At 36.0% G+C, this 25,368-nt stretch overlaps 2 protein-coding genes across 5 annotated transcripts; both read left to right on the plus strand.

The window, feature by feature from the left end:
* The first annotated feature begins 661 nt into the window (after positions 1 to 661).
* On the plus strand, positions 662 to 2,929 carry LOC109174189 (protein ODORANT1-like). The gene is made up of 2 exons (XM_019323694.1): positions 662 to 1,128; positions 1,758 to 2,929. Exons 1-2 carry the CDS (start codon positions 866 to 868, stop codon positions 2,425 to 2,427), a joined length of 933 nt encoding a protein of 310 aa, XP_019179239.1. The 5' UTR covers positions 662 to 865; the 3' UTR covers positions 2,428 to 2,929.
* A 10,191-nt stretch (positions 2,930 to 13,120) lies between these two features.
* Positions 13,121 to 17,365, plus strand: LOC109174958. 4 transcript variants are annotated; one of them, XM_019324483.1, is made up of 6 exons: positions 13,121 to 13,274; positions 14,117 to 15,810; positions 16,070 to 16,108; positions 16,219 to 16,563; positions 16,799 to 16,931; positions 17,048 to 17,365. In XM_019324483.1, exons 2-5 carry the CDS (start codon positions 14,145 to 14,147, stop codon positions 16,861 to 16,863), a joined length of 2,115 nt encoding a protein of 704 aa, XP_019180028.1. In that variant the 5' UTR covers positions 13,121 to 13,274; positions 14,117 to 14,144; the 3' UTR covers positions 16,864 to 16,931; positions 17,048 to 17,365. The 4 variants fall into 4 exon arrangements, with proteins under 4 accessions (XP_019180028.1, XP_019181373.1, XP_019180700.1 ...); XM_019325828.1 differs by lacking the exon at positions 16,070 to 16,108; XM_019325155.1 differs by lacking the exon at positions 17,048 to 17,365 and having other exon boundaries at positions 16,799 to 16,995.
* Positions 17,366 to 25,368: the final 8,003 nt, after the last annotated feature.

Raw genomic sequence — 25,368 nt, forward strand, 5'->3', positions numbered from 1 at the left:
AGCCCTAATCTTTACCCCTACGTTTTATACAGACTAAAAGAAGTAAAAAATCTCATTAATTGGTTAGTTCAACTCAGGGTTAAAAGTAAGAGTCAAATTGGTAAAAATCAACCAATAACTAATAAACCAACTCATCAAGAGCTAATGGTTTGAAGGAGGTATTACTATAACTACAAATAAAAAAAATAAACTAATCACGGACACGTAAGATATTTAACTTTAGAAAATAAATTTACAAAGAGAAGTTTATATTATTAATTGTTTTTAAGTACGATATTCAGTAATCACACTATTATAAGACTGGTCTGAATTTATTATGTAAAATAGTAAAAAGAGGAAAAGGTAGAAAAAAAAAAAAAAGTTTCTCATGGCGGTCACCAAACAACTTTTTTTTTTTTCTAAAAACAAAAAATTAAAAAGGAAAATGGCTTTCCTCTTGCGGCCGGTCACCCATCATTGATCAAATAACACATCCTATAATGTGGAGTTGATATCACAAGCTAGAACAAGAGCTGTAGTTCAAGTGTAGCTTTCACAAACCCAATGGTGGGCCATAGAATTTTACAATCTCTCACCTTATAAACATACATATGTGTAATGCCAGCTTTTGTGGTGTGGCCAACACTACATACATACATATATTTTCGATATATATGCATACTAAACAAAAAATTGCAGTGAGTCACACAACCTAATTGACAACAAAAAGTTGGTGAGGATTGGTATATAAAGGTGGGTAAGGGCAGGCGACTTCAGAATTTTAGTAAGCAATTCAACAACAAATATTGAACTCTCTACACACAAACTAAACTCTTTCTTAGGAGACCACAAAAACCAAACCCACCCGGCCGGAGTCTAAGCTATCATGGGAAGACAACCTTGTTGTGACAAACTCGGAGTTAAGAAAGGCCCATGGACTGCCGAGGAAGACAAGAAGCTCATCAGCTTCATCATCACCAATGGCCAATGTTGCTGGCGGGCCGTCCCCAAGCTCGCCGGCCTCCGCCGTTGCGGCAAGAGCTGCCGCCTCCGGTGGACCAATTACCTCCGCCCTGACTTGAAGAGAGGACTCCTAAGTGATGCTGAGGAGCAGTTGGTCATTGACCTCCATGCTCATCTTGGTAACAGGTTAGTAATTATAAATTCTATTTTTTTTTTTTTAGTACTATTGACTCTGTTATAATATAATATCTGTCCATATCTACTTTCTCAATCTATTGAAGCACAAAGAGTCAACACCTATATCGATCGATCAGCACTATACATATATTTCGGCACGTCGTTTATCATTAGTTTGTCGAGTAAATGAAATATAAAATTTCCTATCAAATAATATTTTGTAACTCATATATAGATTGCATGCAATTAGCTGTTCCTGTAATAATGGACCCAAATATGATATGTATTCAAAAAGGACTGCTAGCCAAGATTCAATTATTAATTATCTTTTCTTTGTCTTTATTAATTAGTGTAGACTTTAAATCCCTTTTGGATGATGACAATTTCATTATTAATAAGATTCAGGGTTGGTGAAAAGAGGCTTGTTGCATACACTGATGTTTAATCTTACTTTTCGTACATACATATATGCATGCATGCTTCCAGGACTAGTAACCAGAACAATATATACAATATTATTAATTAATATATCACTTGGTTGGCTGGGCTTCAACTTGAAGCAAAGTGTTATATTTCTATTTAATTGTTTTTATATGAATTGAGTGTAATGTATGTTTGATTATATTTTGATTAATCAGATGGTCCAAGATTGCTTCAAGATTGCCAGGAAGGACTGATAATGAGATCAAGAATCATTGGAACACTCATATTAAGAAGAAGCTTTTGAAAATGGGGATTGATCCAGTTACACATGAACCTCTCAACAAGGAAGAAATAACAAAGCCAACAAGTGATGACCAATCCTCAACAACAACAACATCTCATGCGGCGACCACTTTGCCAGAATTAGACCAAAATAATGGTCAGCAGCAGGTACAAGTTGTACCTCAGAGTACAACAACGCAAGTACCTACAGAAGCCACCTCAGAGGAGCAAAGCTCTTCGTGCTCACCGACTGAAAACTCCTCCTCTTCCACCGCCACCACCGATGAATCCCAGGCGGTGGTCGTCCTAGACGCCATGTGCGGCGGCGACGACGACCCACTGCTCAGCTCCCTGCTGGAAAACCATGCTCCCATGCCTGATGCGGCGCAGTGGGACCTACCACTTCCATCCGACCACCAGCCGCCGTTAATCTTCGACGACAACGATGATCTCGAGATCCCAACGTTGTTGGACGACAACTTCGGGTGGCTATTCAACTGCCAGCAGGACTTTGGGATCCAGGATTTCGGATTCGACTGCCTCAACGACCCAGAAATGCACATTTTCGACACGGTAGACTCTGGGAATAACCACAATAATTAATTTTAATTATGGTTCAATTCAAGAAAGTAGGTAGCTAGGTGGTAGAGGGAAAGTGATCGATGACGCACGACGAGGATTTTAATTGCGCTACTACATATACTTAGTGGTCATGTTATACAAAGGTATCATGATACCTGGGTGATTATATTGATGAAGTTAAGGTAGATTTTGAGATGTAGTGTGGCCGGGTAGAATATTCGCCAAGCGTCCATTCCAGGCCAGGCCAGGCCAAGTGAAAAAACATTGCCCACTTTTGTGGTTTTGGACCAACCAACCAACCAAATTAGAGAGCTGAGCCATACCGAAATCAAGAAAAAAAATTATGTAGGTTGTACTACTCCTATATGCCAAGGATGGGGACAAGCACTTTGAGGCAAAGTAATAGGAGTGGCCATGTGTATAGATGTGAAAAGAAAGAAACTTTTTTCTATGTTATATGTGAAATATATATGATGTGATGTACTCTCTTTGTTGATATCAATAAATAAACATATTTCTTTTCTATGTGCATCAAATTACTCATTATTGATGCTATTTGGGATCTTCTTAATGGAGAATGATTTTGCTCAATAAGTCATATTTATAAAGAAGTCAATAAATGTGCAAATTGAATGATAGGTAACCATTATTTTCTTACCCGCTTCTCTACATCTGTGTGATGTTCCCCCTAAATGATTTACTATTGCATCCCTTTGCTAACCTTATTAGCTTGGAATGGCCTAGATATTTATAGTTTCTTTAATGAGGACTTGTTTCATTTGTGCGGGGAAAATATAATTCCTCTAATCCATTTTATATGTTTGATTCAGTTAATAATATTTTATTAAAGTTATTTACAAATTAATTTTTTATAATATTAAACTTGAATTACAATATAAAATTTTAAAAAGAGTTAATTTACTCAAACCGAGCTAACCGATTCTAACTGAGAAAGTTAATAGATATTGTGGTTACCAAGCTGACAAACTAATAAAACAAAAAGTGCTAATATATCTCACTTTTAATCATGAAAGTGTATAATGTATATACAACAATATTAAACAAAAAAGGAGTAAATTTTGTAGTGCGACAACGTATAAGCACATATTGTGCTTAGGTGGGAAAATCTTATTTAATTAACCCATATAATTGCTTCATAAGTTCATATACAGTCATATGTATTCTGGAGTGTGATAAATTTGACTATTATTGTTATTATTATTATTATTTTTTTGGTGACTACTTCTATAGTTCTATTCTTGATAGAATGACATGACTTATACTGCTCAAATTAGTATGGTTGATGCGCTTAAGATTAATTTAGCGTTATTGAGAAATTTGATGTATCAAAAAAATTAGTATAGTTGATTAATAATGAGTATACATCAATTAATTATTACTCAAATTCTAATCTAATTAACAAAAAATTTTTACTCCTATTACGGAGTACTATATTTCTTAAGAGTTAATGTCTATGGGGCCCTAAACTTTCCTATTGACCACATGTGATCCTTCGATTTTTAAATTGTTATCATCCGTAGTTCAAATTAATCATTCATGAACCTTCAACTTTTAAAATTTAACCAGTTGTGGTCCTTCTAAAAGAAAATAAAAAAAAATTCGGTGATGTTATCATGAAGGAATTGAGCATAGTAGAGTTGCTTGGTTCAGCCCGACATAATGAAATGAAACTAGTGCAACTTATAATGATGGTAGATAAATAGTAGACTAATAGTGACCATAATTATCGTCACTATGGTACTCTAATCATATCGTTGAATTTTAATGCCCATTTTTACACGTTCATCGTGCACTAGAAAGAGTGGTATTTTAGTTCCAAAGTTTTACTTAGCTTTTTCTTTCACAACTCATGAAATTGTAAATCCTTGGAGAGACAGGAAGAGGGTGGATAGTTATGCCATGGATCGGGGTCCACCTTGCAAAGTGGATCCAGGTTATATTATATTTACAATTTTTGAACTTTATATTCACAATTTTAGAACTGGATATTCACAATCAATGATTTTTTTTTAAAATATTGAAAACAATTCAGCGAGTAAATACTTAGTTCTGTAATTGTGAATATAGAGTTATGAAATTATGAATATAGAGCTATGAAATTGTGAATATAAAGTTCTGTAATGGTGAATATAGAGTTCAAAACTTGTGAATATAGAGTTCTAAAATTGTGAATACAGAGTTCAAAAATTGTGAATATAGAGTTATGCAATTGTGAATATTGAGTTCTCGTAATTTTGTGTATTGAAATCTAAAATTGTGAATATTCAGTTCTAATATTGTGAATATAGAGTTCAAAAATTGTGAATATAGAGTTCAAAATTTTTTAATATAAAATTCAAAAATTGTAAATATAATCTAGATCCACCTTGCAAGGTGGACACGGGTCCACAACATAATTTGCCGAAGAGGGTGGCGTGGGATTTCTAATTTCAAAAAGTGAAGTAGTTGTAATTTCATAGAATTTTAATTTCCTCATACTAAATACATATATAAATTAAAATGTAAAATATATATTATATAAGCATATATTGCAATAAGTAAAATACATTTGGCAGTACAATACGTACAAAACAAAATTTGCCAAAAAAAATAAAATAAAATAATGATATACACGTACACTTTTCTGGGAGTTACAATCTTATGTGTGAGTTGAGATCTTCTCTTTAATGGTAAAGTGTTATATTTCTTCAAATAGGTAAAGCAAGAGACAAATATGATATATTTATAAGAAAGTATTTTTTTTTTCTTTTTAATTTGACACAAAAAAAAAAAAAAAAAAAAAAAAAAAAAAAAAAAAAAGAAGAAGAAGAAGAAGAAGAAGAAGAAGAAGAAGGAGGAAAGAATAAATATGTAATTGAATAAGTTTTATTCTTTCTCAGTCCCCTTAGGAAGGAAAGACGCGTACGTACCCCATTCATATATTTTCTCAACTTATTGAAACACAAAGAACCAATAACGCTTTCATTGAGATCAAACTTACAACCTTCTAAATGGAAGTCCAATCCGGATACCATTAGACCACATAGTTTTATTTTAAGAAATTTGATTATTCCTTGTTGACCCAAATTTTTCAAAATCAAAGGCTTCACCCAAGGTGAGAATAAAATTTTCACTTTTTAAATTCTTAGTAAAATTTAAACTTTCATGGTTGTCAAACACTCTCTAATTGCTGTTTTTTTTTTCTTTTTAAAAAAATACAAGTGTTTAACTAATTGTAGAATCAACATATATGCTTTAAGGAGCGGCAACCTCAAGCAAATTGGTTAGTAAGTTGCCTTGATAACTACAAGTTTACAAATTCAACTCTCAGCGGGGACAACTTATTAGTCTTCTTAGTTTGAATTGGTCAACTATTTACAATCTAAACCGATTTACCTCCTTGTGATCATTTGCTAACTAAGATCATAAGGTTAAATTCACACTCTCAGTAATGATTACGGGTTTCATTCCCACATGACTGAAAAATATATATTCTTTTAAGTAACCTTTAATAAAAGAAATGCAACTACTTTTGAATGTTTGATACATCACGATCTTTTCTTTGACTAGGAGCAAGTATCTTATGTAGTGTTATAACTTATAATTATAATATATATCTAATCTAAATCTGAATAAACACATAATAAGTGTGAATGAAAGTTATACCTTTTATTTATGTCAGTTTTTTTCGTTACGTTTTTTAATACAATATGCTATAAAAGTTGTACTTTACAATATTTTGGACAAATTAAATATACTCCTACAATTATAACTCCTGTTATCTTTTCCATTATTCTTACCATGCACATGCATTCACCATATATTTTGTTATCTTTTTCAATAATAATATATACACATTATATATAGGAGTTATATGTTAGTTATTTTTCTAAAATATAGATATCAAATTTATAAAAATATTTTACATTATTATTATTATTATTATTTTACAATAAATTAGGGTATTAATATTGAGCACTCATTTTTTACGCATCGCGCATAAAAAAGTACTAATTTTTATAATATTTTGTACGGAGTTGTTTAACTCCAGTCATCTTAACGTTATTTTTTTTGTTTTTACCACCCACATCCCACAAAATGAAATTAATTTAGTCAAATTTTATTTTGCCTTCATGGGAGACAATATAACTCTTCACAAGAGACTTAGAGACAGTTGATCACTTGGTGATTTTTATAAGAACAATGATTAAATAGACCACTGAATTAAGTATTACACGACAATACAAATAAGCTACTGAATTATTTAAAAAAATACAATTAACTTCAATTATTTAAAAAAATATAATTAACTTCTTAAACAAGTAAAAATCATGCAATCCGGCTAAAATAAATCATTATTACATCGACCATGGTCCACACAATTGTGAAGACTATAAATAAAAAGTACATTATACTTAGGGTACATTATTTATGTACGTAATGTACATTTTTTGAAACTACATTTTTAATATACTAAGAGTACATTATTTTATATAATGTACCTTCAGTATAAAAATAATATACCTTCAGTAAAAAAGTAATGTATTTTTAATATATTAAAAATGTACTTGCTATTTATGATCCACCCAACTATTGCATGCCTCTCGTTTATATGGCACTTTTTTTTTAAAACAATCTTTAAAATATTTTTTAGAAAATTTATTTTCCATGTCACCCTTTCTCCCTTCTTGGTCAACATAGTTGATGTTTGAGAGCAAAGATATCTATGAAAACCATGAAATAGTTGGTGTGAAGGTGAAGGTAAGCAAGAAAGAAATAAAAATAAAAATTTTGAGAAAAAATATTTTATTTAATAAACAAATAATGACAAATCTTCTATAGTGAAAATTTTTAAAATTTAAATTGATACTTAGGATGCCACGTCAATCATAAACTAAAAATTCTGCATATTACCAATAATTGACTGACTAATATGGTTTGAGTTCACCATTTTTACTTGTTTGATGGACTACTAATTAGTTTGTTTAATTTAGTGACTTAATTGTATTTTCATGTGTATATATTTTATTTACTTATTTGATTTTTTATATAATAATAATAATAATAAACTGTGACTAGTGACTACTATAATATGAAAATCAAGGCAGTATAGTTTGACATATATAATTGACGAGAAAATAATACAGATGTCTTTCTATTAGGATGAAAACGGCAGTATAGTTTGACCTATACAATTTACGTGTTTGAGCTATACAATTTACGTACGAATCAACAATACAAATGTCATTCTAGAAAGATGAAAACATTTAACAGTCTGCATTACAAAGCCGACTTTGATGATGGTGAAGGTAGATGTGGAGTTGTCAGTTTGTCACCTCCAAATTAAACCACAAGTCAAAGGACTAGGAAAATGTTGCAGAGTTTTTAATAGGTTAGGTTGCTCCTGCCCAGGCAGTTGGGGAGTTGGGGTAGTTTTGTTGCCACTTGCCACCACTTAGAATGAGTCAATTCAAAGAAATACTCTGCAGCCCTACAAGTGATTGAGTTGGTAGAAAGCTATTCTTATGTCTGCAATATTATGTTTTTTTCACTTTTAAAAGTGAATTCTATTTACGAATTATCGAATTCATTTAATATTTTATTTACATACAAACAATATTTACTCACTCTTTTAAAAATGATATCACTTTCACATTATATTTAATATAAATCTAATCTAAATAATAAAACTAATAAGTGTGAACGAAGGTTATAGCCTTCATTTATGTCCGTATTTTTGTTGCATTTTCTTTTATATATTATGCTATAAGAGTTGTACAATACAATATTTTGGACAAACGTATCATTACCATTATAACTTTTGTTATCTTTTCCACAATTGTTACCATGCACATGCATCCATCATATATTTTCTTATCTTCTTCAATAATAATAATAATAATATACATATTACTAGTATTTTCGCCCGTGCGATGCACGAAATGAATTTATTGTAATATATTAAGAATATTTGGATTGATATATAATTATTTAAATTAGAACATCAAATATTATATAGTGCAATTGAATATGTGGTTTGGATAATTTATGTGTGACAGAGTAATGGTGCTAGCACCCGACCCGAATTGTCAACAGGCACTTGACCCGGCCGGCGCCCCGTGGAAACCCAACGGGCAAAACTCCAGGAAGTCATTTACTACCCCGCTCATTCAAGACAAGGAGATAATGGCTCAACTCCTCATAATGATAGATGTTACGTACCGCCTCATCAAAGAGCAGTTACTGAGGGGACCTACACTTATGCAAGGGAGCCGTTGCACTTATTAGAAGGTCATTACTGCCTATTATTATAGATGTTACCATTATACTGTATAAGTAGATGATTCTTGGATGAGTCGGATCCGCGTCGTCGTTTTGATGAACCGGCCTCGCGCCGGCACCCTGACGAGTCGGCCCTGGTCGAGAGGCTGCAAAGAAGAATCAAGAAGTTAGCAAAGAAGGTGGAGGCACGGGAGCAATCGCCGAAACCCGGGGTACGGATAGCAGCACCAATTTTCCCCAAGTATAATGGATGTGCCTCTGCCGAGGGATTTTAGGTTGCCCACCATCAAAGCATACACGGGGACCACCGACCCGCGTGTCCACATGACGAGATATAAGGCTGCTATGGTAATGATCGGGGCGGGGGATGTCGTCATGTGCAGAGCATTCTTGTCCACCTTGGATGGAGCAGCCCAAGACTGGTTCAACACCATCCCGGATGGGTCGATACAAAATTTTGGAGAGTTATCCAAAAGCTTCGTGACATACTTCTCCAGTAGCATACAACGTAAGAAACCCTTCTCTCACCTCTGCGTATTAAAGCAAGACAGAGGCGAGAGCCTAAAGGATTTCCTAAACAAATGAAAAAAGGAGGTCAATAATGTCTACGGCTTTGACTCCAAGGCGGCGATCCCGATATTTATCCATGCCCTAAGATCAGGATATTTTCACAAGCAACTGAATGCTCATCAACCCCGCTCTTACGAAGATTTGATGAGGACAGCCAACCGTTATGCGGAAGCAGAGGAGGTTGATAAGAAGAAGAAGGATGAAGAAGATGGTAGAAAGGGTGGAAAGCCTGGGAAAGCTGGTCCGCCCAGCCAGGCACCACGCCCAGACCACTCGTCTACAGGGAAAGGCCGAGATCATGAGCGGCCTCGCCTGGTCCCCCTACATAATTTAACCCCGCTTACCCATCCTGTCAATGTCATTTTAAAGCAAGCTAAGGAGATGAGAATAGTAGAATTCCCGCACGGAGTGCATGAAATTCTCCCCAAAGGCAGACCAAACAAAGTACTTCAGGTTTCATAGGCGAGCCGACCAAGATACGGATGAGTGTCACGTTTTGAAGAGACAAATAGAGGATCTCATTCAAAGGGGATACTTCACTCAATGATGATATATTTATGTAATTATGTATTAGTTTTGTATTAGATATATTTCTTAAATTATTTAGATATATTAAAGTTTTTAAAATAGGCTCAAAGTATGATTTACTTTGAAGCTTTTTTAATGGTCTAAATATTAAACAGGCTTTTAAAATGAGTTCAGGCCAGGTCAGGCCAATTGTAGGCTCAGCCTTGAGCCTAACAAAAAGTCTACATACAGGCTCAGGCCCAAGCTTAGACTTTATATTTTCGTAACAAGCCTAGACCTAATTTTTTAAAGCTCGGCTCGGCTCGACTTATTTCTACCCCTATATGAGTGTATGATTGTCTCTTAGAGCTGAGCCCTCAATAGCTCACTAGCTGACTCCCTAGCTTGAAAGTGTGGTGGCTTAATGGCTTGGGGCAACATTTTAGATGTTATTATAAGCTAATAACTCAATACTGCCTCAAGTATGAGGTATCAATAAGATAGTAATTAGTTTATGTTTGGCCCTTTTATCATTTGATGGTAACTGATATATCACTTCCTTTATCTTTCTTTACCTTTATGCTTGTTTCTGTAATTGTGTATTTATGAAATTCTTAAGTATTTACAAACTTAAGAATTTAAGTTTGTAATGATGATGCTTCCACCATGTTGTCTGAAATCTGGAATTGGGTTTGGTATATTGCTTATGTAGTGTGCACTTGAACTTTTGATGCCATAACTCATTAGCAATTTGACCCCAAGCCTAACTTGCTATGGAAAAATAAGTATTATGAGTGTGAAGGAATTAACTGAGTGTTTATTGATGTAAAACATAACCTATATATAGTACATGGAGGAGTGTAGATAGTAAGAAGTTACAACCAAATAACTAGTCTACAGGAGCACAAATAGAACAAGTAACAACTAAAGATGTTCTAGCCACATATTGGCTTAACACGCCCACGCAAGATGGAGGATCCGTCGGAGACTCCAATCTTGGACCGAAGCTGAAGAAAGAGGCGACGACCTAGTGGCTTAGTGAGAAGATCGGCTAGTTGAGCTGAAGACGAAATGTGCCGCACAACTAGCGTACCATTTGCAACCAAATCCCGGACAAAGTAGTAATCCAAGGCGAGATGCTTTATGCGGGAATGAAACACGGGATTCTTGCAAACGTACGTGGCGCTCAAGTTGTCACAAAACAATACCGGAGGCTCAACCAGCCCCAATTTTAACTCTTGCAACAAATTTTTGACCCAGAGGACCTCAGCTGCTGCATTTGCCAGGGCCCGATACTCCGCCTCCGTGGACGATCGCGAGACAGACTTCTGACGCGTAGACTTCAAAGAAACTAGATTATCGCCTAGGTACACCAGATATGCGGTAGTGGAACGACCCTCAGTGGACGACCCACCCCAATCTGAATCAGTGTATACCCGCAACGAAAGAGGCTGACCTGCACGTAGCAACAAACCATGACAAGCGGTTCCTTTAAGATACCGCAGGAGGCGTTTGGCGGCTTGCTAGTGTAACTCCGAGGGTGCATGCATGAACTGCGAGAGTCTGTTGACATCAAACGCCACATCCGGACGTGTAATCACCAAGTATGCATAAGACCAAGCAAGCGACGAAACTGAGTGGCATCAGTCGCAACATCGGACGATCGCAGCGGTACCAACTTCTCTGAAGTAGCCAGCGGTGTTGAAACATCATTTGCACCATCCATCTTGAACTGCGTCAGTATGCCAGTAATATACTGACTTTTTGACAGAAAAATTCCACCACCAGTAGGAATGACCTCCACGCCCAGGAAATGATGTAAAGTACCAAGATCTTTAAGGGCAAATTGTGCCTCCTTTGTTCCTTTAATTTAATGAGTTAATCTATTTAACAGTTGAATTGTTATAATCCTTTCGATAAGTTTACAGTTTACTTAATTTTTTTTAAGTTGTTGAATTTCTTCAGGAAAAAGATCAGGATTGGATTATGGATGCTTGGAATTGGATAGTTCGATTTTGAGAATTGTAAATTTGTAATGATCTTATGATCATTCTTATTTTCAGAAGGACAGGACCTCTATTTTTTTAATTTAAGCATTTGTTAAACTAAAGTGTAAATTTGTATGTTCTATTTTCAGTATTTTGTATGTTTGTAGTTGTAAGTTGACAGAATGAAAGTAAATATAATAATTAAATTTAATTTCAGAAACTTATGGAACTAACAAATTTGGTAATTTAATTAATTTTTTTAAATAAAAACTAGAAAATCGAAATATTTGTATTTTAGTCAGAAATCCGATGGGATAAGTATCCTGAATGGGGTTTACACAAATTTTTACTAGAATTTGGGTCTAAAAGAAAAATCGAAATCCATTCAGATATGCTTTCTGTCCACCCGATTCGTTCGAACTCGTTTGCTGCTCAGTGCTCACCCCTAGATTTTTTTTTGGTCATGAATGAGGGGGATACCCAGAAAACAAAAAAGACCTCAACCGCCATACCCTAGATTTTAGTAATTCTACACTTATTTTCACATTTTATTTTATTATATTCTATTATCGAGAATTAATTTAAATATTTGATGAGAATATACGTTATTTTTGTTTTTTTTTACCATTTTATTTTTACATTTTTACACTCAACAAGAGAATTATGAAGAGAGTTTTATTATATGTGATGGGGTATGGACCCCGGCCCAAGAAGAATTGGAGAGCCCAAAGAGAATAAGATGCAGTTCAAAGGAAAAGGGGTGGAGGCCCAAAAAGTAATAAGGTCCGAAAGAAACTCGGACCGAGTCTGGGAGTCGGGTCGACCCCAAGGTTAAGACGAGGACTCGGCCGAAATGACAAAGAGCCGTTGGAGGGCATTGAAGGAGGCATTGAAGAACCCGGTCAAAGAGTCGTTGGGAGGCCCAGTAACGGCAGCCCAACAGCCCTTCGACATAATTAGCAATCAAGACCCAATTTAATGTATTTTTAACCCCGAATTAAAGGAAGGCCTACTATATAAAGGCCCCCCAAGATGTAAAACAGGCGGCGAGTCCATGCCCAGAGAATAGAGAGACACATTCATCAAAATTACTTGTTCTTCTATGTTTTAATAGCTTTATTGAAAGATGTATCTACCAACCAAGGTTGTGTTGGACCTCCCTGAGCCAAAAACCCTAAAACCAATAATATGTACTCCCAAATCTAACTCTCTCAATTTTACTTTGGTGGGCTCTAATAAGCTACTTTTTTCACGTGGGTCCCAATACAACTATCTACATTAAAATTTTGAGAGTAGACACATAGCATTTTTTCTTTTTAAGAAAAAGCTTTAAAAGGAAAAAATGAAAAAAGAAAAGAAAAAAAAAAAAGGAGTACGAAAAATCCCGTGTAAACCACGCGAAGAAAGGATTTGGCCGAGGACATCGAATTTATCGCCGTAGTCTTTCATTTCCGCGGATTCCCATCGCCGATTTTCTCCGGCCACCGTCAGCGGCAACGGCAAGTTCCCTCTTCTAGCCAGGTACCCTCTCATCATTCTCAACCTCAATGACCGGTTCGTGTTTATCTAGTTTCTATGCTCTGAATTTTGTGTTACTTTCCTGCTCAATTTGTATGCTAAAATATATATTGCAGTATATATTCTTTAGCAAGTTTTCTAATTCAAGCGTTTTCAATCTCATACTGCTGCTGTAGCATCGATTTATTCAATTAAAATTGATCATTGTAATTGTGCATTCATATACTGCTTGTGAAATGCCACAATTTTCTTTCTTTATTTTTAATAATGTTGCATTTGCTATTGATGACTGCTTGTTGTGAGGCAACCTTGTAAGATTACTGGGGATTTCAAATGTAGAAATCCAAAGTTGTGTGTTCTTTTTGAGAGTTGTGTGTGCTATCATACCTTACCTTCTGTTTCTATAATGTTTATTCCGTTTGAACTAAATATATTAATTATCATAATGTTGTGCACTTGTGTGTGCTTGGAGTGAATGTTCATCACATTTGAAGTAATCGCATATTATGTGTTTGAAACAAATTACTTCAGAATTGTTAACTATGTGGGAACAGTCCTGTTAATTTGTATTGAAGTTATTTTACACCTAGGAAGTCGGTGCAACTTTACTACAAGTAAATTTACTGGTCATCCAAATCTCCACCTATAAAATTAATTGTAATCTACCAAATGGTGAGTATGCGTTGTGAACTCTCTTGGATATGTTTTGTGGTTATTATTATGATGGTCTCTCTTTGTTAAAATTTTGATACTTGACTATTGGTATAAATGTATAATGTTTGTAAGTCTGAGATAGTTTCGGATTCCACAAGTTGTAATTCAGTTGCATGGCTACTTGTTTACAGGGTGAAAGCAAAAATCTTTAGTAGTTTAATGGTGAGAGGGAGGGATGCATGTTGGGAACATTGTGTTCTTGTTGATGCAACTAGACAAAAGGTTAGATGCAATTATTGTAGACGCGAGTTTAGTGGAGGGGTTTACAGAATGAAATTTCATCTGGCTCAAATTAGGAACAAAGATATTGTTCCATGTACCGAGGTCCCAAATGAGGTAAGGGACCATATTCAGAGCATATTAAACGCTCCAAAGAAACAAAAGAACCCTAAGAAACAAAAGGTAGATCATGCCGCCAATGGCCAGCAAAGTAGCTCTTCAGCTAGTGGCGGTATTCACCCCTACCTTGGATGTAGTGGACAGAATGATAGCCCTTGCCCGTCTTTGTTGTTTGCACACCATTCTCCAAGTCCACAGCCAGTGATTGATAATGTACAAAGGCAAAAACAGGATGATGCTGACAAAAAGATTGCTAAGTTTTTCTTCCACAATTCTGTTCCTTTTAGTGCAGCCAAGTCCTTTTACTACCAAGAAATGGTGGATGCCATCACAGAATGTGGAGTGGGCTATAGAGCCCCTACATTCGAAAAGTTGAGATCTAGCCTTTTAGAGAGAGTGAAGGGTGATATAAATGACCATTACAAATTACTTAGAGATGAATGGAAAGAAATGGGTTGCACTATCTTGTGTGAATGCTGGTCCAATGGTATGGCCAAATCACTTGTTGCACTTTCTGTCACATGCCCTAGAGGTACATTATTTCTTAGGTCCATTGATGTATCTGGCCATGAGGATGATCCACAGTTCTTATTTGCGCTGCTTGAGTCAGTTGTTTTGGAAGTTGGTCTTGAAAATGTTGTCCAAGTTATAACAGAAAGTTTTGGTGATTATGTTTATGTGGGTAGGCTTCTCATGGAAAAATACCCGTCAATATTCTGGTCTCCATGTGCTTCCGATTGTATCAATAAGATCTTGGAGGATTTTGGCAAGCTCGAGTGGCTAAGTACAGTCCTCAAAGAGGCAAAAACAATTACAAGGTACATATATAGTAATGAATGGATTCTTAACATAATGAGAAAATTTACAGGTGGGAGGGAACTGATTAGGCCAAAAATTTCAAGATTTGTGTCTAATTTCCTCTCCTTGAGGGGTCTTGTTATTCAAGAGGATAATCTAAGGCACATGTTCTCTCATGCAGAGTGGCTGTCATCCATTAATAGTAGATCCCCTGATGCACAAGCCATTAAGTTACTTTTATCTTTGGAGAGATTCTGGAAATCTGCACATGAAGCCGTGGCTGTCTCTGAACCACTACTTAAACTCCTGAGGATTGTAGATGGTGACATGCCTGCTATGGGTTATATATACGAAGGAATAGAGAGGGCAAAGATGACCATTAAATCATTTTATAAGGATATTGAAGACAATTATGTGCCACTTTGGGATATAATAGACAGGAGATGGACTTTGCTGCTTCACTCTCCATTACATGCAGCTGCAGCATTTCTTAATCCTTCTGTATTTTACAATACCAGATTTAAGATGGACTCTAGGATGAGGAATGGCTTCCAAGAAGCCATGATCAAAATGGCTTCTGAGGATAATGATAAAGTAGAAATCACTAAAGAGCATCCATTATACATAAATGCGCAGGGTGCTCTAGGGACTGAATTTGCAGTAAAGGGGAGGACATTGAATTCCCCAGGTACAGTCTAATTAATTCAATCCTTTCAACTCCTCTTTACACTTCAATATGACATTTAACTTCATAAGTAGCGTCTTATCATTTTTTTCTTTCTAATGCAAGTGGGTCAGGAGTTGTGTTTTCAAATCAATGGTTTATACTATTGGAATTTGGAAAAGAGAGGAATAAGGGCTGGAAACTTTCTCCTTCAAATTCATAATTAGCTTTGTGATAAAAAGTAAAAACCCAAACCACATTGAAGTATTTCTTTTTGTTTCAGTTATTCATATCCATGCAGTGTGCAGGAAATGGATAAAAGGTGCTTTCTTCTTGCAACTAATCCATCACAAGAGCGGTCTTACCCCTAATTGGAACTTTTCTGCCTTTCTAGCATTATAATCTGTAATAGTCTGCATTATCTGTCATCAGGTGACTGGTGGGCAGGATATGGGTACGAAATCCCTACACTACAGAGAGCTGCTATACGGATATTGAGTCAACCTTGTAGTTTACACTGGTGTAGATGGAACTGGAGCACATTTGAAACAATTCATGCTAAAAGATGCAACAGAACGGAGCTCGAGAAATACAGTGACCTTGTTTTTGTTCATTGTAACCTTTGGTTACAGGCAATAGTTAGAAGCAGAGATGGGAAATGCAAGCCAATAAATTTTGATGAAGTAGATGTCAACGAGGAATGGCCTACTGAAGTTGGCGCTTCTTCCACTCTCTTGGATGATTCATGGTTGGAAAATTTTCCCCTTAAATGCAGAGGTAAAAACAATTTTCTGAAATATTTTGCAGAGTAGAAACGTAGAGTACTATTGTTTGGATTCCTGCATCAGATATACAAATAATCATTCTTTTTCCTGGATCAGATATGCCAATATTTCAAGGGGTCATGAGTTTAGTGGGATTAGCCTCAGATCTTAATTGTGGAAAAAAAAAAGGGTATAGAAACCTGACCATTGGTTTATTGTTTAACTCAATATTTTATATTTGTGTTCAGACACATTGAGGCCATTGGGGAGACAATCACCAGAAGCAGTGGAAGAAGATATATTCTTTTGCTAGGAGAGCTATCAAGCGGCTTGGTGCTACTAGTTAGATGTATAGCATCCCATATAATGCATGCATATGAGGTGAAGGATTTGTATCTAATCTAATGTTATAAATGGTCTAAATGAACAGTCAATTTGAGCTGAAGAAAAGATATTTTTTCTTTATATTCATTTTTATTTTTATGACAAAGAGACAGGTACAGTTGCTTATAACTGATCAGAGCCAAGCATCCTGTTACCATGTGAAGATATAGGGGAAACGTGCAAACACTTATTGGCGTTTGGTTAGGTAATACAGGATTACCAAGGTAATGTTGCATTGAAATATTATATGGGAGTACTTGGTTCATATTATTTGATATTCTAAGGGAATGTTATATGCATACTACATTAGGTTTTTCTATCTCCATTAATTCGTTTCCACCTAGAAGCAAATACTCATTATCTCTGTGTGAAGACATTATTTTACTTTTTTCTTTTTGTTGGTTCTCTTTATATATATATATGGTTATAGTTGTTGGTGTTATTATTGTTATTGTTATTGAGGTTATTATTCTAATTTCTAAGGTGCTAATTGGCACTGTTGCCTCTTGTACTTGGTACATCATCAAAGTTAATGGGAAAGGTTTTAGGTTTGTACTGGATATTGAGGTTATTATTCTAATTTCTAAGGTGCTAATTGGCACTGTTGCCTCTTGTACTTGGTACATCATCAAAGTTAATGGGAAAGGTTTTAGGTTTGTACTGGATATTGTGGGGGGACAATTAACACCGTAGACTTTCTCATATGTAGTATTTGTATTTATGTTTAGTCCCATTGATAAAATAAGAGAAACATATGGGTTTATAAGGCCATGGGTTAGACTAGCTAATTTGTTGGATTCAATATTTTAGTGTGGTTTAGTCCATGTGCATTATAGCCTAATTGAGTGTTGGTTGGGTTCAATCTTTTAGTGTGATTTGGTCCATGTGCATTAGCTCAATTGAGTGCCCCTAGTTGAATTTTAGTTTATAACAGTTATTATTATTTTTTTGAAATATATTTAATAGGTTTTGTGTACTCTATAAGTATTTGGGAAGGGTATGAGTAATTTGCATTCGGGTTCAGGTAGTTCTAAATGTATTCAGATATGGGTTTGGATGTCTAAACGGGCAAGTACCATGCACATTGGTATATCTAATAACATATAATTCTAAGTCTATATATTGAGATAAATAGATAGAAATTGAGTAAATAGATGAATGGTTTGATTGGTTGGTAAAGTGAGACAAAATGGTATTAGATGTAGTCGTAGCGATATATAAAGGGAAAATGGTCAAATAGGCCTTCGAACTTTAATTTAAAAGTCAATTAAGCCCCTAAACTTTTTAAAGGTGTAATTACACCCATCAACAATTCATTTAGGTGCAATGAAGCCCAAAAACAAGTTAATGACCTGCTATCACAGGTCATTAGGGTTCAGGCCACCTTCCGGCGAAATTTTCGGCAAAAAAAAAAAGTGACCACGAAATTTCCAGCAAAAAAGTGATTGGCGGCGACCGTTCGTCGGTCGCCCACATTTTTTTTTTTGCCGGAAGGTGACTTGAACCCTAATGATCTGTGATAACAGGTCATTAACTTGTTTTTGAGCTTCATTGCTCCTAAATGAATTGTTGATGTGTGTAATTGCACCTTTAAAAAGTTTAGGGGTCTAATTGACTTTTAAGCTAAAGTTCGAGGGCTATTTGACCATTTTACCGTATATAAATAGTAAGACTATAAGAGTAATTGTGGTTCTAGGAAAATAAGTACATATGCTTGACGATATCTTAGGTATGTGATGGTAAGGTTATATAGATAAATAGGTAGGTAGAACGTAGGAGTAGATAACTAAGTGAAGTTGAAGTTTATAAGTAATAATAATAGTGATTGTAGTTGAAGTTACATGTATTCTTGTATTTCAAAAAAATTGGGAAAAAAAAAAAAGTTTTACAAAGTTTTGTTTAAGTTGGAAAAATGGGAAAAAATTGTTTTCCAAAATAAAAAATAGAAAATAGTTTTTAAAAAGATATTGCTAAATGTCAATCGTTATACCGTGGACCAGTGTGGACCTTGGTCTTAATTCTTAAATGACGTAGTTTTGAATTTTAAGACCGTTTGTTGTTCATTTCACTTTACAAGTTTATTATTATTTTTTAAACTGTAAAACATGTGTATGTGTCTTGTGTTATGCATTTCTGTGTCACATATTATGCAATTCTGTATCTTAAGCGTATAGGTTTTGTACCTGAAATAAAGTAAATATAACATGCGGTTTTGTGTCTTGTGCTCTGCGTTTTTGTGTCTTATGTTATGCAATTCTGTACCTTAAGAATATTGATTCTGTACCTGAACTAAAGTAAATATAAAACATGTGTATTTGTCTTGTGTTATGCGTTTCTGTGTTTCATGTTATGCAATTTTGTATCTTAAGCGTATGGATTCTGTACCTGAAATAGATTAGTAGAACACACAACATATTGTGGTTCTTATTTTAATAATTTATATTTTTGTATTATGAAATTATGTGCTTATAGGACATATATTATCTACATAAATTAGATTTGAGAATAAGTAAATATATAACATATGTATGTGTCTTGTGTTGTGAGTTTTTGTCTCGTGTTATGAAATTCTGTATTTTAAGAGTATTGATTCTGTACTTAGAATAAATTAAAATTTGTGTTAAAACATGATAAACGAAAAATTACAGAATCTGTTAAAGTTTAAAGAGTTAATACCCAATGATACGGTTAATTGATCCGTGTACTGATGTGTATGCGTATGTATGTAGAGTATAAAGAGTAAAATGGGAGAATACTAGCTTAAAGAGGCTCCTTTATTCATTCATGTTCTTCTATTTTGTAGAGAGTTATAAATGAGAGAGAGAGAGAGTAGTGGAATGGAGGAGAGCTATCATTGGTCCACACAAGTTGTATGGATCATATTTTATATATTGTAAAATAATGTACATTTAATACAAAAATAATGTACATTGTATTCATGGGATGTACATTATTTTTGTACTAAGTGTACATTATATTGTATAATATACATATAGTACAAAAATAATGTACATTTAGTACATCAAAAATGTACATTTTGTTATGGTCCATATAACATTGTGTGGATCATGGTTCACACAATAATTTGCCGAAGGAGAGGTACCCCCACAACATAATGAACAATCATTATTGTCCATGGTCTACACAAGTTGTTTAGACCATATTTTGTATACTGTAAAATAATATACATTCAGTATAAAAATAATGTACATTGTATTCAGGGGATGTACATTATTTGTGTACTGAGTATACACTATATTTTATAATGTACATTCAATACAAAAATAATGTACATTTAGTATATTAAAAATGTGTTTTTTGTTATGATTCACATAACACTGTGTGGATCATGATCCACATAATAATTTGCCTATATTAGCCCAAGAGCTGACCCGTTTGACTTTGACTTTGACCCAAAATGTTTGACCCGTTTGGAAATGATTTTTTGGAAAAATATTTTTAAAATATCACTCTTTTTTTTTTTGAAAAATATTTTTATTTTTTAGTGTTTGGCTAAAAATTAAAAAATAGACTTTTCTTTTTTCCTGTTTGGTTGACAGTCATAAAGCAATTTTTTTTTTTTTTTTTTTGGGTTCATTTTCTATAAAAAAAAATGGACAGATATCTATTTTTTTTTTATTATAAATAAGGAAGGGGGATACCCTACATATACACACTATTGCCTCAATTGAGGTTCGAACCTTACACCTCCCACTTAGGGGAGCAATCCGATACCAGTGGACTACAAGCCACTTGGTATGGACAGATATCTATTGCGGAGTACAAAGTTGTTGTTGTTGTTTTTTTTTTTTTTTATTAATAAAATATTAATATTAATTATTTTAATAATGATAATAATAATATTTTTAAGAGTTTAAATTGTGTCCTTGTAATTATATTATGGAGTTAATTCCATAAATGGTCCTCGACTATTGACTTCTATCAATATTTGTCCTCGATTATTAATTTAATCAAAATTAGTCCCTTAACTATTGATTTTGTTCTAATTTTGGTCATTCTGTTAAATATCAGTTAGTTGGGTGTTAAATATAAAGGGCAAGAATGTAAATTCAATTTTTTTGCCATTTTCTTCTTCATTACTTCTGCATCGCCATAGCTAGAAAATAACTGAGAGCTCTTAGAAAACGCCTATTTTCGGAGCTCTCGGGTCAGTTTTTTATGCCCCATGGACCATGGCTAGCCGTGGGGGACTTTAATTCAGTAACATGTCAAGATGAAGTCAACAATCTGGAAACCTTTTCCATGTCTAGATGTTCAGACTTCAACCAATGGATCTTTAGGGAAGGGCTGATTGACTTGGGCTTCGAAGGAACAAAATTCACTTGGATGAGGGGCGTTAATTCAACCTCATTCAAAGGAGCCCGCTTGGACCGTGCCCTTAGCAATATTGAATGGAGAAACATGTTCTCGAATGTATCAGTTTTACACCTACCGATGATTCAATCTGATCACTCACCCCTCCTCGTCAATACCTCAGAGACACCACAATTACCGATCAACAGAAGCTTCCGTTTTAATATGGCATGGGCCAGCCATGCCAATTTCCAGCCCTTAGTTAAATCCTGCTGGTCAACAAATCGGAGCCTAAACTCAAACAAGAATGAAATGGCAGTGGCCCTCTCATCCTGGAACATAAACACATTTGGAAACATATTCCACAGAAAAAAGAGACTGCTGGCTAGACTTGGGGGTATTCAACGTAGCTTATCACTGGGGGCAAGATCGGACCTCATTCGCTTGGAAAGAAGGCTGCGTAAAGAACTTGATGAAACCCTACACCAAGAAGAAATGGTTTGGTTCCAAAGATCCCGTGAACAATGGATAACCTCTGGAGATCTCAACACTCGATTCTATCACCTATCAACTACCATTAAAGGCTAACAAGCAAAAGCCAATGCTATCAAGGATATGGAAGGCACAATTGTCACAGGAGAGGAGCCAATCAAGAACCTTTTTCGAGATTATTTTATGAAACTGTTTGAAGCAGATAACGTCTTTCCAGCAAGTCCCCTTCCTCAGGGTCGCTTTCCTTCACTCAACGTTCTTGACTAGCAGCTTGTCAACCAACCAATCAGCACCAAGGAAGTAAAACGCGCACTTTTTGAAATGGCACCTTGTAAGGCCCTGGGTCCCGATGGGTTCACGGCAAGCTTTTATCAGAAGACTTGGGATGCAACGGGGGACACGCTGGTTAAGTTCGCCAAAACTTTCTTTGCGGAAGGCCTCCTCCCTCCTGGCCATAATGATACACTGCTGAGCCTCATTCCTAAGGTTTCAAACCCTGAGAGAGTTGATCAATACAGGCCAATAGGGTTATGTAATGTGTCCTACAAGCTTCTAACAAAAATCATGACACTGAGACTCAAGGGAATAGCTAGAAAGATTGTGGGACATCACCAATCAAGTTTTATACCTGGAAGGCAAATAACAGATAATATCCTTGCATATCTAGAAATTTTGAACTCAATGAAGAACAAGAAAGGGAAAACTGGCTGGGTCATGATGAAAGCGGATTTAGAGAAGGCCTACGACAAGCTGTCTTGGGATTTCCTTGAGGACACCCTCACTGACATTGGATTTAATGCAAACTGGAAGAGAAACATCCTTAAGTGTGTGTCTTCATCGAGGCTTGCGGTGCTATGGAATGGCCAACAGTCGGACTGGTTCATACCGGGAAAAGGACTACGACAGGGAGACCCAATCTCCCCTCTACTTTTTGTTTTCTGTATTGAGAGACTTAGTCACATTATAAATGATTCAGTAATAAATGGCCGCTGGAAAGGCATTAGAATTAATAGACGAGCCCCTAACATAACCCATCTATTCTTTGCAGATGACCTCATCTTCTTTGGAGAAGCCACGGTACAACAAGCTCACGAGATGAAGAGATGCATAGATATGTTCTGTTCTGCATCAGGAGAAAGAATAAGTCTCCAGAAGTCTTCTCTATATTTCTCAAAGAATACCACTACAAGTGAGCAACAAGCCATTACGGAAGCCATGGGTATATGGAGTGTCACTGATATGGGAAGATATCTAGGCGTCCCTTCAATCCATGGGAGAGTGAAAAGTGACATGTTTGCTGGAATTCTAGGGAATATACAATCTCGTCTTGCCGGTTGGAAATCTAAGTCCCTATCCCTAGCAGGTCGACACGCACTAGCACAATCAGTCTTGTCATCTATCCCCTATTTTACCATGCAATCTATGCTAATCCCAGCTGGTGTACTAGATGCTCTAGAGAAACTGATCCGAAACTTCTTATGGGGCAACACAGAAACAACAAGAAAATGCCATCCGGTCAGTTGGGAAACCATTACAAGAAACAAGTCCAATGGGGGCCTCGGTCTGCGAAGTCTCAAGCACATGAACTTGGCTTTTTTAGCTAAGCTTGGATGGAGAATTGTCCAAGGAGAGGACTCTATCTGGGTGAACCTGATCAAAGCCAAATATGGAATTAGCTCTGACAATTGTTCAAACTGGCAACTGAAGAACAATAATTCCAATGCTTGGAGAGGAATCGTTAAAGCAACCCCCATTCTACAAGCTGGTATAAAAAGCCTAGTAAGGAATGGGGTTAACACGTTATTTTGGAAGGACATCTGGTTAGAAGACAGACCCCTAAAAGACCTGACAACAGGAGTAACAGCCTCGGACTTAAGGAGATCTGTTTCAAGCTATTGGATCCCAGAAGTGGGCTGGCAATGGGATCAACTGAACCCTCATCTACCTCCTGAAACACTCAGAAAGCTAGCAACATTCATCCTATGTGAAGATCCTGGAGTTTTAGACCTAGTTGGTTGGGGACCTGAACCTAATGGCTACTTCTCTGTAAGTTCGGCGTACAACTCAGCACTGGGAATGACACAATCCATAGAGGCCGCCAAGTGGAACAGTATATGGAAGCTCAAAATCCCCAACCGGATTCGTATGTTCTTATGGCTACTGAGACATGAAAGAATTATGACTAATCTCAACAGGACGAAAAGAGGGCTTACCACCAATGATAAGTGTTGGCTTTGTAAAGACCACATCGAGGATACCAACCATGTTATGCGGTTATGCCCTGTTGCGGAAGAAATCTGGAAGTATGTACTCCCCCAATTGCATGAGAAACTCAGGCTACTGCCCTTCATACACTGGCTGGATGAAGGCTTAACACGCAGAGGTAATGGAAATAAACCTTGTCATGACACTACTATATTTGCTGTCACAGCCTGGTGGATTTGGAAATGGCGCAATGAGGCCATCTTTAATGGCAAGCTAGTTCACAGAAAGTCAAAAATGGAGACTATAAAACGCCAGGTTGATGAAATCACTAATGCATATGACAGGGCCCAAGGTGCCAAACATTCAGGAAATTCCACCAATTGGAAGAAATTCTGCTGGGAAAAACCACCCGAGAATGTGGCCAAAATGAATGTTGATGTCTCTGTTATTCCTTCCTCCCTTTCTGCTGGGTGTGGGGGTGTTATAAGGGATAGCTTGGGCAATTGGAGACATGGCATTATAGCAACTATTGGTAGGTGTACCCCACTGGAAGCTGAGGACTGGGCCTTGCTCAAGGGAATCCAATTGGCAGCTGCCTTAGGAATTACAAGGATTATATTCGAGAGTGACTCAGAAGAAGCAGTTGATTTCTTCAGCTCAGGTGATCCTCCGAGGATAGCTGCACACAATATCTTACTGGCGTGTAGAAAGGAACTCCGAAATTTCGATATCTAGGAAGTTTTGCACATCACCAGGGAACAAAATCAAGTGGCCGACGTATTAGCTAAACTCTCAAGACAGTATGCAGATGGCATGCACAGGCTTCCTCACCCCCCGGATATAATCAGAAGACATCTAGAGAATGACATGACAGGACTGCCCTCATGGCGAAATACCATTGATACATTGTAAACTCTTTGGGTCTCCCCCTTCCTATTAGATATAAAAAAAAAAAAATTGTGTCCTTGTAATTATATTATGGAGTTAATTCCATAAATGGTCCTCGTCTATTGACTTCTATCAATATTTGTCCTCGATTATTAATTTAATCAAAATTAGTCCCTTAACTATTGATTTTGTTCTAATTTTGGTCATTCTGTTAAATATCAGTTAGTTGGGTGTTAAATATAAAGGGCAAGAATGTAAATTCAATTTTTTTGCCATTTTCTTCTTCATTACTTCTGCATCGCCATAGCTAGAAAATAACTGAGAGCAACGCAACTGAGAGCGAGAATTGTAGCGGAGCACTTGGCGTTGTAGCAAGGTGAAATGGCATCGCTGCTCCCTCTCATTCTTCAGGTTGTGCCATCGCGTCTTCTCCTTCTCCTCTTTCGGACACCTTAATCACTGCGGGCTCCTCAAGTCTGGACGGCGCTGGTTCTTCTGGTGATGACGAAAGGGTCGATGGCGACAAGCGAACGAT

Source organism: Ipomoea nil, unplaced genomic scaffold (assembly GCF_001879475.1).
Source record: "Ipomoea nil cultivar Tokyo-kokei standard unplaced genomic scaffold, Asagao_1.1 scaffold0019, whole genome shotgun sequence".
Classification (NCBI taxonomy): domain Eukaryota; kingdom Viridiplantae; phylum Streptophyta; class Magnoliopsida; order Solanales; family Convolvulaceae; genus Ipomoea; species Ipomoea nil.

Coding starts and splice junctions, on each gene's coding strand:
- LOC109174189 (XM_019323694.1), top strand. CDS start 866: ATGGGAAGACAACCTTGTTGTGACAAACTCGGAGTTAAGAAAGGCCCA. Junction 1,129..1,757: donor CATGCTCATCTTGGTAACAG/GTTAGTAATTAT, acceptor TTGATTAATCAG/ATGGTCCAAGATTGCTTCAA.
- LOC109174958 (XM_019324483.1), top strand. CDS start 14,145: ATGGTGAGAGGGAGGGATGCATGTTGGGAACATTGTGTTCTTGTTGAT. Junction 16,109..16,218: donor GTGCAGGAAATGGATAAAAG/GTGCTTTCTTCT, acceptor ATCTGTCATCAG/GTGACTGGTGGGCAGGATAT. Junction 16,564..16,798: donor TTTTCCCCTTAAATGCAGAG/GTAAAAACAATT, acceptor ATTTGTGTTCAG/ACACATTGAGGCCATTGGGG.